The sequence below is a fragment of the Camelus bactrianus genome, chromosome 5 (genome assembly GCF_048773025.1).
Source record: "Camelus bactrianus isolate YW-2024 breed Bactrian camel chromosome 5, ASM4877302v1, whole genome shotgun sequence".
In the NCBI taxonomy this organism is placed as follows: domain Eukaryota; kingdom Metazoa; phylum Chordata; class Mammalia; order Artiodactyla; family Camelidae; genus Camelus; species Camelus bactrianus.
The window spans coordinates 58,062,837-58,077,787 of record NC_133543.1 but is presented as its reverse complement, the minus strand read 5'-3'; the positions used below and the strand labels follow the sequence as shown (position 1 = coordinate 58,077,787).

Genomic DNA, 14,951 nt, shown 5'->3' with positions numbered 1-14,951 from the left:
AGCAAATGATTACCATTCTTTACAAATATCAAAAAATATCTGCAATGTGAAAAAGCTGGCCTGACAGTTTACTATTTGTGAGACTGCTTCTGTTTTTCAGTTTTTTATTGTAATTCATATGTACTGATCTTAAATTGAGGGAAAGCAGATGCTTAATTCTAAAAAATATCCAAGGTAAAAACACTTGGAAACTTCTCAATGTCGTATTTTACAACAGTCCAACCTAAGGTCCAAAATATGGAATCTCTTTAGGCCAGTATATTACAAAGTCAATGCCAGTGACTACTGGATCAGAATCACTTTGCGAGCTTGTGAAAAACCCACCCCAAACCTGCAGAATCTGTGTGCCTGCGTTTTAAACAAATATCTGAGGTGATTCTTGTAGACACCAGTGTTTAAGAGCCACTGCTTTGGACAATACAAATTCTATCATTTCAGGCTCAGTGCGTTAGGTAACATTGAAATGCTGCTGTTTTTGAGTGGCAATGTTTATCACCACCTAGTGGTAAAGTGTCTCATTTCTTTTTTCTGTCAGTTCATTAATATTGAGGAAGTGGAGAACAAAATTCAGAGAAAGCTAAAATTTTAGAGTAATAATTTCTTTAGTATTTTGCATTAACTTTTGATTTGGGATAGGGTAAAAAAATTTTAAAAATAAACTTGTAAATAAAACCGCACCATACCATATGAATAAAACACAGTATACATTCCAGAAATTTTCTTAAAATCTACTTGTAATACTTGTGCCCTGTTAGTTGCATGCCTCTAAAAACACACTTATTTCACAGTGCAAACTATGATCCTCCTTCAGAGATCCAGGGATGGTGTATATTAGCATATTAAAGGCCCCGGAAGTTTCACTGGCAAAAAAAATCTGTGAATTAATAACTGAACATTTCCTAAACATGTCTGACCATGAAAATTTCTTTCCTAAAGAATATTTATTGATTTCTCTCAAAACAACACTATTTCAAGGAACAGTTTGGGACACGATGCTCTAGAAGCAGCAAATCTGATAGCTGCTTTCAGCACCTGCGATGTATCGTCTAAGACCCGACAATAATTTTACAAGAAAGTTTGATCATGCTTTATTTTAAATGTTATTTGTTATGTGAACCACATAATTGAAACAAAAGTTTAACTGTACTGTTTATTAGCATTTTTTAAAATTAAAACCCCACTATGTTGGCAATTTTAGTAATGATGTATACACAGTATCAAAATATCTATATATTGTGTTCTTATAGCAAAAGTGCATATGAGTAGTAAACATTTGGGTGAAGACTTTTTAGTGGATGGGGGTATAGCTCAGTGGTAGAAGGCATGTTTGTCATATACGTCTTGGGTTCAATCCGCAGTAACTCCATTAACAAAGAAATAAAAATAAAGTTTTAGGAATCAACTGCAAAAGACAGGAAAAGTAGGAGTAAGGCTAAATGATTGAGAGGATTAAGATTAAATACACACTGAAGCCAAAGTGTTCACTGAGTCACACAATTGGGAGAGAAACACAAGAGAAGTTTGCACTAAAAGAAAAGCAAAAAAAGTATAAAAGCAAAGAAGTGTTTTGCAGGTAGACAGCTATGATATATATATATTTTTAAAGAATTTATATGAAGGACTGAAGGAAGTAAACCTGGATGAGGCACCCAGCTGAAATCATGACTGTTTGCTGGAACTGGCTACCTGACCTTAAATGTAGAATAGAAAATGTGGGATTATTTAATCTGCATAGAAAATTTGGAGGGCAGGAGGGTATATAAGAGCTACTATGTGAAAGAGTCAACTTCTTCTATATGGTCCAGTGAAAAACTTAAAGACTAATAAGTCAAAGTACAAGGAAATCAGATTTTATGTCAATTACGAGGATTAACCAAAGACGCAATGAACTTGGATAGGAGGTAGGTAGCTCCTAACTTTTATATTATTTAGATTAACCACCTGACAGGAATATTTTGGGGAGTATTCAAGCATTACTTGAGGGGTAGAGCCAGATAACCTACAGGGCACAATTTAATTCCAATCTGTGAAAACGGAATTATGTGTGCAGTAAATGAGTTTGGGATGAATAAATCTATCTGTTGGTAATTAATTCTCAACTCTCCTCACTTAGGTTTTTCATTTCTAAAGACACCATTTGCTTTCTTTTTAAAGTATGCCCTTTGGTTCACAGAAAGATACTCGGTTCAATTCTTGTTCAGTAAGTCTTGCCTGAGAATTAAGATAGGAAATTTTCTTATCTCAACTTGCGAAAATTACTGATTCAAAAAAAGGAGTTTAATTTTCCAACAGAGAGATGTCCAAGTATGAAATATGCTATTATGCTCAGTTGAATTTAATCTTTTCCCTATTTTTAATTTAACTCAAGATGTGAGAGGCATAATGAGGTAATTAAGTGATGTTTTAACAGCTGCATACCATTTATAATGTCTTTTTTTTTTAAGGTGCCAAACTCTCAGCTTAGATATACCTTTAGATATACATGTCATTCACCACAAGAAAAATTTTTTTCTTGGATTTTCAGAATGCAGAGTAGGCTTCTAATTTTTAATCTTTTTTGAAATGACTATTCTTCCTCTTAGCCTGTTCTGAAAATTGCTTTCATGCCATATTTTTGGAGTGGCCATTATGTTTTGTATTTGTAGAGGGAAAATGTCCACCCCTCCAAAAACACTGATATTTATTTAAACTTACTGAGAATAACTTAAATTTTCTTTATTTTCATTGCTCTATAATCTTAAAAGATCTTTACAAAATTACCAACAAATTTTGGTATAACTATAAAAATACAGTATAAAAATATTTCTAATGATATGTCTTTTGGCTCCTGCTTTAGGTAAGTGTAAGTAGCCAATCTACGTGAGTAGACTGAGTACTCAGCAATGGTCATATTTTATTGAATCTAAGATGCAACTGATTGAAAGAAGCACTTTTATTTTATGTTCCACTAAGAAAGAAAAAAAAAGGTTGTCAATTACACCATGGCACACAATTGATATATAGATATTTCGAATTTCAAAAGTGTAAAAATGTGAAAAAATGTGCATCTCAAAATCAATAAAATATGTCATTCAAATTCTAAACACTGTCTATTAAGTTTTATCATTCTCATCTTTCACATAAATAAGGCATGATTTAGTTAAGCAAAGAAAACTTTATTTCTGCCACACATGACAACATATTGCTCTAAGAAACAACTACTATATTAGTTTTATCATTAACGTGTGGTTTAAAAATACATGTCAACAATCCCTGCTCCCCAGACAAAACAATACTGTGCAGAGACTATCAGGTATATGAAAAAAAAAAGCTGTCAACTGTCCACAGGGAGTGCGTCCAGTCACATTTTCAGTCAGTCAGCTGAGGATTATGTCATTATTTAGTCTCTGTTCTGTAGAAAGAACACAACACAAGTATGAAAATCATCACCTGAAAGGAAATAGCTATTGTATTTAATATTCCTAAAATCTTAGGAATTGTTTCTTTATTTCAATATACCCAGTGTTATCTGCTTACTTAATTTTAGATGCCCCCAAATAAGCAAAACCAAACTTACTCATAAGGATGATGTAAGCAGGTACTGAATTTCTGGAAGCAAAATGCTGTGAATTAATACAAAAATCATGCCTGTAAGGATTACAGTTTTGAGTTTTACCCCTACACACCAGGCTGATGGGTGGGTGTTTGTATTTGTCTTCTTAACCATGAGTCCGACTACAGCATGTATGAATGCTGAAATATTTTGTTCTCTTGGGTGGCTAAACTCAATTAACCATCATTGTTCAACCATAATTGAGGAACAAGGATAAAATTCAAAGGGATTTTCCTCAAAACAGTATGTCAAGATGCAAAACACAGGAAGTGAAAAAAGTGAGATTTGTACTGTTTTATGTGATTTAAGAAAAAGGATACGGACCTATTAAACACACACACACACAAACACACACAAATCAGGATGCTCTGAAATACTAAAATTTCTATTTTCCTCAAATAGAAGGAGAAATACATTTTTGCACATCAGACCCATCTCAAAATAGAACTCAACCACTTTCAAAGTGATATTCTTAGGCCAGCTTTTTCTCCTACTTCTTTGGCACAGCCCAGTTAATCCTAGACTTATTCCTCAGAGACAAAAGGAACTAGGCTTCATGAGCAGTGTTTGTGTTCTCTTGAAATTAAAGAAACAAATAGAAAAGTGCCCCTCACCTACCCCCAAAATCCTCAATGGCTACAATCATGTAAAATTTATGAATCTTTCACATACTTCACTGAACCTTAAAATAATATATTTATTTAATGTGCTAATAAAGGAAGAGATTCTCATTATGAAGTCCATGGTAAATGCAGAATCAAAGCAAAAATACACTTAAAAAGCTATGCTGCTGCTAGAAGACACTCAAAACTAATATAGTTCTTCCTGTCCTACCATATTCAACTAATCTAACCCTACTTTATCTTGGCCCTAGGTATGTACAACAGCTCAATAAAGAGAAAAGGACAGATTTCTATTTCATGACTAGTCAGTCATGCTGAAGAATATGCACTTCCTCTAATGGAGAAAATTAGAAGAACGTACATCACTTCTATGGGGGGAAACATGGTATTATAAAGCTTTGTTCTCACACACCTGCTGGCCACAAGGTAGTTTTATATCATTAAATTTAGTTTCTGATTGTTTGGATGAGATGACATCTCAATGGTTTCACTGAAATCAGCAATATGAGTTTTAGTTCACATTTGCAAAGCAGCTTTATTTTATAAGGAATTTTGCTGACTCATTTTCTCTCAATAACCTTATTAAAAAAAAAATTGGCCTCAAAAGGTGACGAGATCTGCCTAATCATAGTTAAGTGTCAGAGCTGGAATTTCAACCCAGATCTTCTGACTTTAATATTCCATTCTGTATAAATAACCATTTAAAAAGGCTTATTCACAGGAGTAATTTATATATTTTTCTCGCATAAAAAGTTAGTATTATCTTTTTTTAAGGACAAAGATTCTTTAAATAGGAGTAAGAAGTAATTATTACTTATATTTTGAAATATTCACAAGCATGAATACATTTTTGCATGCTATTTTAGAAGCTAGCTTGTCTAAACAGAATTCAGTTCTTAACATTTTATTTGTAAACACGAAAAACTGCTTTGTTATATGAAAGACTTGCTTTTTTTTTTTTACTGGCAAATTGAATATTTCTACATTGAACGGAGTAATGGGAGTGTATTCTGTAATTAAATAAGACATAGAAAACATTTCTAAATTGGGATTATTCATAATGGGCACTTCCTATTGGCAGCTACCTTCTGGAAGGAAGAACTAATCACTTGACCTGCTCTATCAGAGGAAGGGTCATCAGCAGTAAAGCTTTAGACAGTTCATTCTGATACTTGCTAGATCTCATAATTGGTCAGAAAGAAAACTTGGGGAAAAGAAAATTGCTGTCAAGCCAGTAACTTCAAACTGAATCTAAAGTGCTTGGCAAGTGCTACTATTTGACCAGCAGTTGACTTGGGAAGCTGGTGTGTGAGAACAGGGAAGCTCTGAACTTCCCCTGAAACTCAGAATTCATTTCCAGAATAAAAAAGTGAAAGAGTTGAACATTTCTAATTTTAAATAACATTGCCCCAAACCATGGAGATATAAACTGTTCTAGAAAGGGAAATTTAAGTTTAATTTTTTAAAACTAAAAGCAAAAGGAATTCATATAGCTGTATGTAGCATTATTTTTAATAGACAAGTTTTTGGTAAATTGTCAAAGTTATTTTTAAAAATACATATATATGCACATAGAATATTTTCTGAATATGTAGTTTTAATGGACAAACTCACAAATATAAAAGTGCATAAAAACAGCAATATTTAGGTTAAAAGGTCTAAAAAGATGTATTATAATTGGCCCTCAAACAATGTAGGGGCTGGGAGGGTGGCAAGCCCCCACACCGTGTATCACTTATCATAGGCCCTCCATATACACGGGTTCTCCTCCATGGTTTCTACATCCACAGATTCAATCAACCCCAGCCAACAGCAGATGGTATAGTACTGTAGTATTTACTGGAAAAAGATCCATGTACAAGTGGACCTGCACAGGTCAAACTTGCATTGTTCAAGGCTCAATTGTTTTTGATACTGCTTTTTAGGCATTTCATTAGTTTATGTCAAAACATTCCTTATAATGACTGTCAAAAATTATCTCAATTCATAACTCAAGACATTACTCCTTCAAGTTAAAAATCTTTAGAAATACTTCAATTTTAAAGTTTATGTAACTATATAGTAAAAAGTTTAATTCTTAATATCTAAGACATCCATACATATACAAAAATACCACTTAATTTTCTAAACTGAAATCTGAATTTATTTTATAGAAAGAGATATTCTCCCAGGAAACTCCAAAAACATTTTTTTTTTAAAGTTTAAGAAGTTCAAGTGTAAAAAATATATTGTAGCAGGGTAGGGGTATTGCTCAGGGGTAGAGCACATGCTTAGCATGCATGAGGTCCTGGGTTCAATCCCCAGTACCTTCATTAAAAAAAGAAAAAACTGTAAAATTAACTCCTGAGCTGTGGATTTATCAGCAAACTTTTAAGCCACGGTGCTTTTAACCAACAACTTCTAAATCCTTAGAAAGGAACTCTATACACATTCCCCTCATTCAGATTAAAAAGAGCTTACCTCAAGAATCAGTAAGTTCTCTGTCGTTTGTTAGATTCTTCTCTTGGGGAATCTGCCAGCATAACTTTAAGTCTGACTCCATTCAGGATCTTTCCATGTAAAGTAGTAATGGCATCATTAGCACTTATTCTATCTGCATACTTGGCATACCCCACATTTTTTCCTGACACAAGGTAAACTTCGATCAGGTTACCAAAACGGCTGCAACAAAGTAAAACAAAGATCAACTGAAATTGATAAATACAGCTGCTCAGGTCTAGAAGTTGACGTCCATTCTGGACTCCTTTTTTACTCCTTCCCCAACATCCAATCTCTAATTCAAATCAATCTTCCTTCTTAAACACTTCCTCCATCAGTCAATTTCTCTTCATTCGCACTCAGGTCTCCTTCTTCATTCAGAATATCATTATCTTTTTCTTAGATTACTCTAATACCTTCTTCACTAGTTTCCCTGCCCACTGGACTTATTCCTCTCCAATCTACCCTGTCTTCTGGGGGAAATTTCTAAAAAACAGATATGATCATTTCCTCCCCAAAAGTCCCTTCAGCAGTTCCTCATGCCTACAGGGTAAGGAAAAACTCCCTGACATAGCTTGTGGGCCTTTCTTGACTGGGTCCTTGTCATCTTAAGGCTTCATCCTCCCTGAGTCTCTCAAATCTCCTCTACTAATGACTTCCTTTCACATTCTCTCTGGCAGCAATTACTTCATATGCCCAGCTTTCTTCCCTGCCTAAATGAATTTATCCTTCAGCTCTCCACTAGACCTTGCTTCTTTCAAGAAGTCTTCTCTGAGTTTCTAAAGTGGGTGCCCCTATTTATTCCAAAGCCTGAACATTCTTTTCCACAACACCAATCTCACTAAATTTCCTATTTACTTGTCTGTCTCCTATGTGTGATTAGTTCTAAAAGGACAAGAACAATTATGTCTTGTTCACATAATATGTTTTATTTACACACTGTCTCTGGTACTTAGCAGTGACTGTCTGGCATAGAGGGGAGGTTCAAGAAGTAAAATTAAATAAATCAGTTAAATAGAAGTCAAAATACTTGAACCACATCCCTGATATTTTGTGATGCTCTTTAGTAAGCTTTATATCTTTTTAATTCACTAACATTGCTGTAAAGCAAATAGGAAAAAGACCAAAAAGGAAAAATTAATGTTAAAGAAGTAATATTAAAAACAAAAGTCCTCTGCCTTTTAACACTTCTTGTATGATCTTCCCTACGATCAAGTAATTGTTTACTCAATGAATTATTTAATTCTTTAGGGTCCAACAGAGTGCTGACAAAATAGAAGATGCTTAGTTAACACTGTTCAGTTGAATTACAACTACAAAGGAAAAGATATGTGAAAAGAATTCTAGAGGACAGGTGTATATAAATGTATCTTCTATTAAGAAACAAATGATTTGTTCATTCTATGCAAGCAACTTTTCAAAACAAAACTATGTGTTTTAAGTTTGCAAAACAAAATAAAAGGAAATTCTGTGTGGAGACTTAGGATGTGTAAATAATAAAAAAGAGAAGGAAATTATCATGTATTTTAAAAGGTGATATAAATAAGGGCTTTTTTAAACCATAGAACAAATCATCTCTGCATGAGACACAGGAAGTTTTAAGACTGTGAGAGTGCTTAAATGACTGGCTTAAATAAATTATATTATTTTAAAGTGTAACTCTGTGGAATTGAAATCTTACCAGAATATATCCTCTAGTACATCTAAAGGTAAAGGATGAGGATTAAACACGATAAAAAGTCTTTCTTTCACAGGAGTGTCAGGAGGGGCTTTTTTCTTGCATGATGGAAGTACCACATCTGTCTGGATTTGAGGCAGCTGTGATCCAGAACTTCCTCCAAATTGCTGTTGAAGAGTTAGGGACAAAATGACGAAAAGAAAAACTACACTTTAGGGATTTTAAGTCAAGAGCTAAAGAGATGTGTATCATCCGTGGACTATAGTTCTGAAAATTTTCTTATGCCAGTAATAAGCAAAGGTCACATTTATTTTATACCCTAATGATGTAGTGTGAAGGTTAAATTTTTACCTACTTACCAAAAATTGCTGCTGACTTGGGTTATTCCACACCATTGATGCAAGCTGTGCAGCTACCATCTGCGTTGCCATTTTTCTAAGGAGACTAGAGATAAGAACTGGTAATTTACAGAAAACCAGAAATATTCAGTCTCCTAACAGTAAAACAGTCTTGTTTTATGTGACTTCCTCACCTGAGAGGGCAGTTGCTTTCTATTTTTACTCTCCAAGTCATACCATGTACACCCAAAATTTGGCTTTAGACCAGCTCCTGGAATGGTACTTACTCTGTTGCATTACTCCCATCATCAATGAAGGAAACACCTATCCGATTCCCAGGAGGGTACTGAAATCCATGCAACTTGTATTTTGCATAAATAGCTGATGCTACATTAAAATACTGAACCACTCCATGACCTAAAACACAGTAGAGAATATACAGGAATTAAAAAGAAAGCAGACTGGATCCTAAAGCCTGTGTTACCACAAAAATGAAACAATATAGAAAAACACTAATATCACACAACTAGTAAATATATAATCAAATGTGTCAGAAAACCAAGTTCTCTTTTGCATGTGCTCAACAGCTGTGTTCCTACAAAGCAAAGTGTAAATCAGATTTTGGTAAAAATATGAACATGATATTTAAAAAAAATGGGATCACTAGCTTAAGTTCTGTCAAATGAATTTAAAGTTATTGGTATTTCTTGTATGACAGAGATACATCTAAGAAATTAAAATTTTTCCCTATCATGCTGAGTAGGAAATGGAATGAGAAGTGACATATGAAAAGAATACATAGGCATCTTGACTAGCAGCAGTGGTACAGAGAGGAAAGGGATACATGCATGAAATATAAGTCACATATTTCACACTCCTTTAGCTAAGGGGACAAATTTCAGTTCAGGAAGGTGATGCTAAAGGTGAGGATTATTTACACTGGAGCCCTTATATGGCAAGCCTAAGAGCTTGTAACACAACCAAAAGGTTTTCATGATATATTTATAATATAACTCACTTTGGGAAAAGCAATGTTATAATTTAATGTTCCTCTCTAAACTCAAGCATCTCCACATTTTAATGAAATTAAAATAAAACTCAGAAGCAAATGAACATATAAAACTAATTCAAATAGGATTCTAACTGTATGTTACTTCTATTAATAAAAAGGTGTTTCAGTGATACACATATTTATCAGATACAGTCAACTAGAGAGACAATAGAGAAGGTAAAGGAATAAATACATTTCAAAGTACCAGATAAAAGGGAGAGAAAACACAGAATTACATATAATAGTAAATGTGCCAGAAAACACAAAATCGTGCCTTTGAGTCAGAACAAAGAATAATAGCATAAAACTGGGTTAAATTTGGAGATGGTACAAAGTAGGTCAAATGGGAAGTCCTGCTAAAAGACCAGTACTGGGTAGGGTAATAGTGAGTTCGTGGGGGTGTCTGCATGAAGGACGGAGCACTCTAGGCCCATCAGCCCAGATAATCTGACTCACTTATCTACTTCCCCTCAACATCCATAAAGACACCCTAAAAAGACTAAATCAAGTATATTTATAGTACTGGAAGGGATACCAAGTATGATTTCTCTGTACCTCCAATTCCTTAAACCAAACCAACAAACCCTTATTTACTGAGTGCCCATTCTGTGCCAGGACTTACATTAGACATTTTACATACAGTATTTCTAATTTTTGCCTAACCTTGGCATGAAAGGTACTAGTAATCCCATCTCACAGATGAGGAAAGAATGGCTCAAAGAGAATAAGCAATTTGCCACAGTCTTAGAGCTACGTGTTACTGCGGGGATTTGCAGCTGAGTTGGCTGCGAAGTGGAATGCTGAATTTTTCCCCTATGCCACAAGGACTCTATTTCCTTAAAAAAAAGTCAAAAGGCTTACAAGAATACAAAGATGGATTAAGCTAACACCAGATAATAGATTTAATCAATTAATGACTTAACAAGTTCAAATGGCTGATACTAGAGCCTTGCTTCTATTAAGAGTGGGGAGAAGCAGAGAGAGAAAGAAGTAGAGCAATTATGACACGAATGGAAGGAGTTCCATTCTGAGCAATAAAGTTTAAGAAAAGACTTAGGGATGAGAAGGAAACTTAAATGGTTTTGTAGCTTTGCCTAGCATTAATCAAGAGCACAGAGAGAGACCTTATCCTAGGTAACTTCTGTTGTACAACTGGAAACAGAGAATGCTCCATTTTGTGGGAATTAAAATATTTAAAAAATAAATGAGTCTGGGGGGACAGCTCAGTGGCAGAGCACATGTTTAGCATGCACGAGGTCCTGGAGACTGAACCCGGGTTCAATTTCCAGTACCTCCATTAAAAACAAAAACAAATGAACAAAACAAAACAAAAAGAAAGAAAAAAAATGACTCAGTATAAAGGAGATACATTCCCAGGGACTTCTTTATTAAGGTACCGCTGTATTTGAAAGTTTAAAGTGGAGGAAAAGGAAACAAAACTGTCACACAAACAGCATCTGACATGAAAAGTGCCATGGAGAAAAGCTATTTGAACAAAACACAGTATATTTAAAAATAATATAGATGGTATTTTACCATAATTAGAATAAGGGTCTCGTTGAACTTCACAGTATTCCAATCCTGGTACTATATCAAAAATGCTGAAAAGCTGCTCTTCGGTGAAAGGAACTCTTGATACAACTGACAGGCGTTTGGAGATGGCTTCCTGGCCTCTGCTGTCATTCTTGTCAAAACTTGAAAATTCAGATTGTTGTTCTCCAACAATATTGGAAAAAAAACCAATCTTTAAATTTCTATACATTCAAAGACTCATTTAACACTTTAGGTACTAAAATAAAAGGAACTGTCATTCAGTCCCTTGTATGAACAAAGGCCCTGCATTCTGTAGTATGCTCTTGGTCATCAGCACTATCAGAAAAGACAATGACGAGAAAACAGACAACTCTCCCCGACTCCCCTGCCTCAACACAGAAATACAGGCAGAAATATGTAGTCTAATTTCACAGGAATGCATTTACTATGCAAAACTGCAAAATATGGCAAGTGTTCACCTAAAAGGAAGCTTTGCCAAATAACATTTACAGGTCTTACTTTCAACATTCATTTCCCCCTTTTTTAACTCCCACTTTTGTCATTCCTTTCCTTTCTCTACTCCTAACTTTAAAGTAGCAGTAGTTTCGGGATAGAATTTTAGGATTCATACTGAGGGTTTATCTGTATTTGTCTTTCATATTTCTTGATCAGCTGCACGGAGGCAGAAGCTCACCTCCCCACAAATGGCAGTGACTTAGTGTAATATTTAGATAATGCATTACTAACCATAAAACCTGTAATTGGAAATAAGTTAAACAAAGTAAGTGTTAAATGTTAAGGAAATGAGGCATCATTATCAGCTTCTTAAAAACCCTATAAATTCTTTTATTCACTCTGTGAGATTTACAGGCTGCTGATAAGAGTATTAAGAAAAACCCTCCAAATCAGATTGCATATATTACTTATACCATCAAAGTAAAGATAGCCCCACTTACCAAATGGAAACATATTTACTCTAGGTTCATGTCCCAAAGTCTCCTGCCTCATATTACTGTAATAATCTTGTTCTGAGGATTCAGATGCTTTATTTTTAGGTTCAGCCAAGATTGCCCTAAAGCCTGAAAAAGAAAATCCATAAAGTTCAAACTTTATAGCAAATTTAACACAGCTACAAATATGCTTGATTGATAGTGCTTGACTTAGCTTTATAATTGTGTAAAACAAAATCCACACAGCCATCTCCACCAGACCTACTTTTTTGCCCTTTGGAGGATGGTTAAAAGTAAATGAGAAACAGCCAAGAATCCCAAATTATGAGTCAATATAGACATGAAAGATCAGCAATTCAGTGTTATCCTTTCCAGTCTCCCCCTACTACAGATGACATCGTCACTCATTCTCTCAGGCAACTCAACATCAAAATCTAACAGTGCCTCTTCACACCCAGCCTGTCAATAAGTTTCTTCCTTTGAATTACACTTAGAAGATACTATCTTTTACTCCAACTTCCCTGCCTCTGTTTTAAAATTAGATTCTCTTCAATTAATTACAACAACCCTTTGACTGATCTTTTTGCCTCTGGATCAAGAGTTTTTAACTAGGGGTTCAAGGATGAACTTCAACAGGTGGGAAGGTTCTGAAACTTTAAACAAATGCTTATACAATATGTGCGCATGGGCATATATCTAGGGAGAAGGCTCATAGCTTTTATCATATTACTCAGTAACTCCAAAAAGGGTAAAACCAGCTGCTTTGAATTCTTTCTCTGAAAATCCATCCCTGATACTGTGGTTAGATCAGCTGTTCTAAAACAGTTTTTGTTATTTTTTTCCTTTTAGAACAATCTACAGGGGACTAATGTGGACTAAGCTTGAACTCTTTATAACCTCCCATATACGGCTCCAATGTACCTAGTTCACTTTGTTTTATAATCTCTCAACAGGAATATCATGCTTTACTCAGAAGGCTGCCTTCACACTATAAAGCAAAGATGTATTTATTCCTAGCTCTGTACCTTTACTAACACTGCTCTCACCTTCTGTCCTACCTACTCCATACCAGATGCAAACCTTGCCTCCAGATGTACTCACATGCTTGTTCAGTGCACTTGTTTTCACCAATGATAGACTGTATCACATACTTTTGAACATTTTCTCATTTGGCAAATTTTTATTGAGTTCACTACAAATGGCAGTATCTTTGGTAGAGATCTCAGTAAATCTTTACTGAGCGATCACTACTTTATTGTGTACAACTAACAGCAGTACTAGGTACTGGGGGTGGCTGAAACAGACAAGACATACACTTTGCTTTCAAAGAGCTTTAAAACAAAAAACAAACAAACAAAACACAACCCTTCTATTATTCTTTATTTTTTGCCATTTAGATCTTGGCTAACCAATTAGCTATGAATCCTTAACTGCCTGGGTTGCTATATACTCCATTTGTATACCTCTACTCACATTGATGAGTATAGCACAGATACTCAATTAATGCCGGCTGACTGAGAAATTTATGAGAATCTGAGAGAAGTTTTCGGTGTGTACCTTAGGGTTATCTAAGAGTTATACTGAATACCAATAATTATTTCCAGTGCAAATATGTATTTTTATAATATCCTGAAACCCACTAACTAAATTATTCTACATTTCCTTTCTAAAGGTCAATATAACTAGAAATAAGACAAGAAAGAAAATTTTCCTTGGCCTCTTTAAATTTCTTATTCTTCAGAATGTATACCAGCAACAGCAAAAGATCCAATTAATATCACTCTAGCTTGAAATTAACTCAAGGTGTATTTACTTACCTATGTTTAGTAAACTTTAAAATTTCTATCAATATTTATGTATTTATTAGTATACGTAATTCTATTTAGGGTTTAGGTCAATTATGAACAAATATTACAGAATATTTGAATTTTTCAAAATATAAAGAATAAACATTAAAAAAAACCCCAAACCTGAAAGGATAGGTCAATTTATTTAATACTTAAAGTTCTAATGTAATTTAATAAATCCCAAAAACCTTTATAATAACAACCAAAGTAGGATAAGAGCATTTTCACTTACTGAGTTAATGCAGTTGCTCATATTTTTCAAGACAGTGCCTCAATGAAAGCTTAACCACAGTCCCAAAATAATTTTCACCCTAGGACTATAAATATTCAAATTCCCATTGCTAAGATTAAATTAGCAGGTATGGTTATTAGCAAAAACCAGTAGTAGACTATACTAGAATAATTAGAATTTTTTCAAATGTCTATAACAATGTTAAATGAACACATCCTTACTTCGATCACAGTTTTCTATTGCTTGGGCAGCTTGTGATGGTTTTAAGTATCGCACATAACCCAAACCTTTACTTTCTCCAGTTACTTTATTCTTAATAATGCTGCAATACTCGATATCTCCATATACCTATGAGAGTTAAAAGAAATGATTAGAGTCAAAATTAGTAACTGAACAGATTTTAGAACTAACTTAAAGTTTGTTTACTTATTCTTCTTGTGTGCAAAAAAAGAAATTAGAATTTACAGCTATTTTTAATAATGAAGTAAAAATGTCACAAACTAATGAGGCACTAGAAAAATAACCAGAATAAAGATATAACCAAATTATTACATAACCAAAATAATAATGCTTTTTATTTACTGAGCATTTGCTTTACATATATCAGTTCACTGTTACAAGTCCTTCAA

The 14,951-nt window shown here is 34.2% G+C and overlaps 1 protein-coding gene across 15 annotated transcripts in view; it reads right to left on the bottom strand.

Annotated features, from left to right (window-relative positions):
• The window catches only part of RBM45 (RNA binding motif protein 45), a 29,671-nt gene that overhangs the window by 8,713 nt on the left and 6,007 nt on the right, over positions 1-14,951 (bottom strand). For 7 of the 15 annotated variants that reach the window (XR_012507054.1, XR_012507056.1, XR_012507055.1 and 4 more), the window contains exons 3-9: positions 14,544-14,670; positions 12,253-12,372; positions 11,297-11,485; positions 8,997-9,126; positions 8,731-8,815; positions 8,375-8,538; positions 6,676-6,876 (exon numbers count right to left, since the gene is read on the bottom strand). Coding sequence is in view for 9 of the 15 variants with exons in the window: in XM_074363943.1 (XP_074220044.1) it covers positions 6,684-6,876; positions 8,375-8,538; positions 8,731-8,815; positions 8,997-9,126; positions 11,297-11,485; positions 12,253-12,372; positions 14,544-14,670 (1,008 nt within the window). In the remaining 6 variants the exon portion in view is untranslated. The other 8 variants (XR_012507057.1, XR_012507058.1, XR_012507059.1 and 5 more) reach the window with 7 other exon arrangements.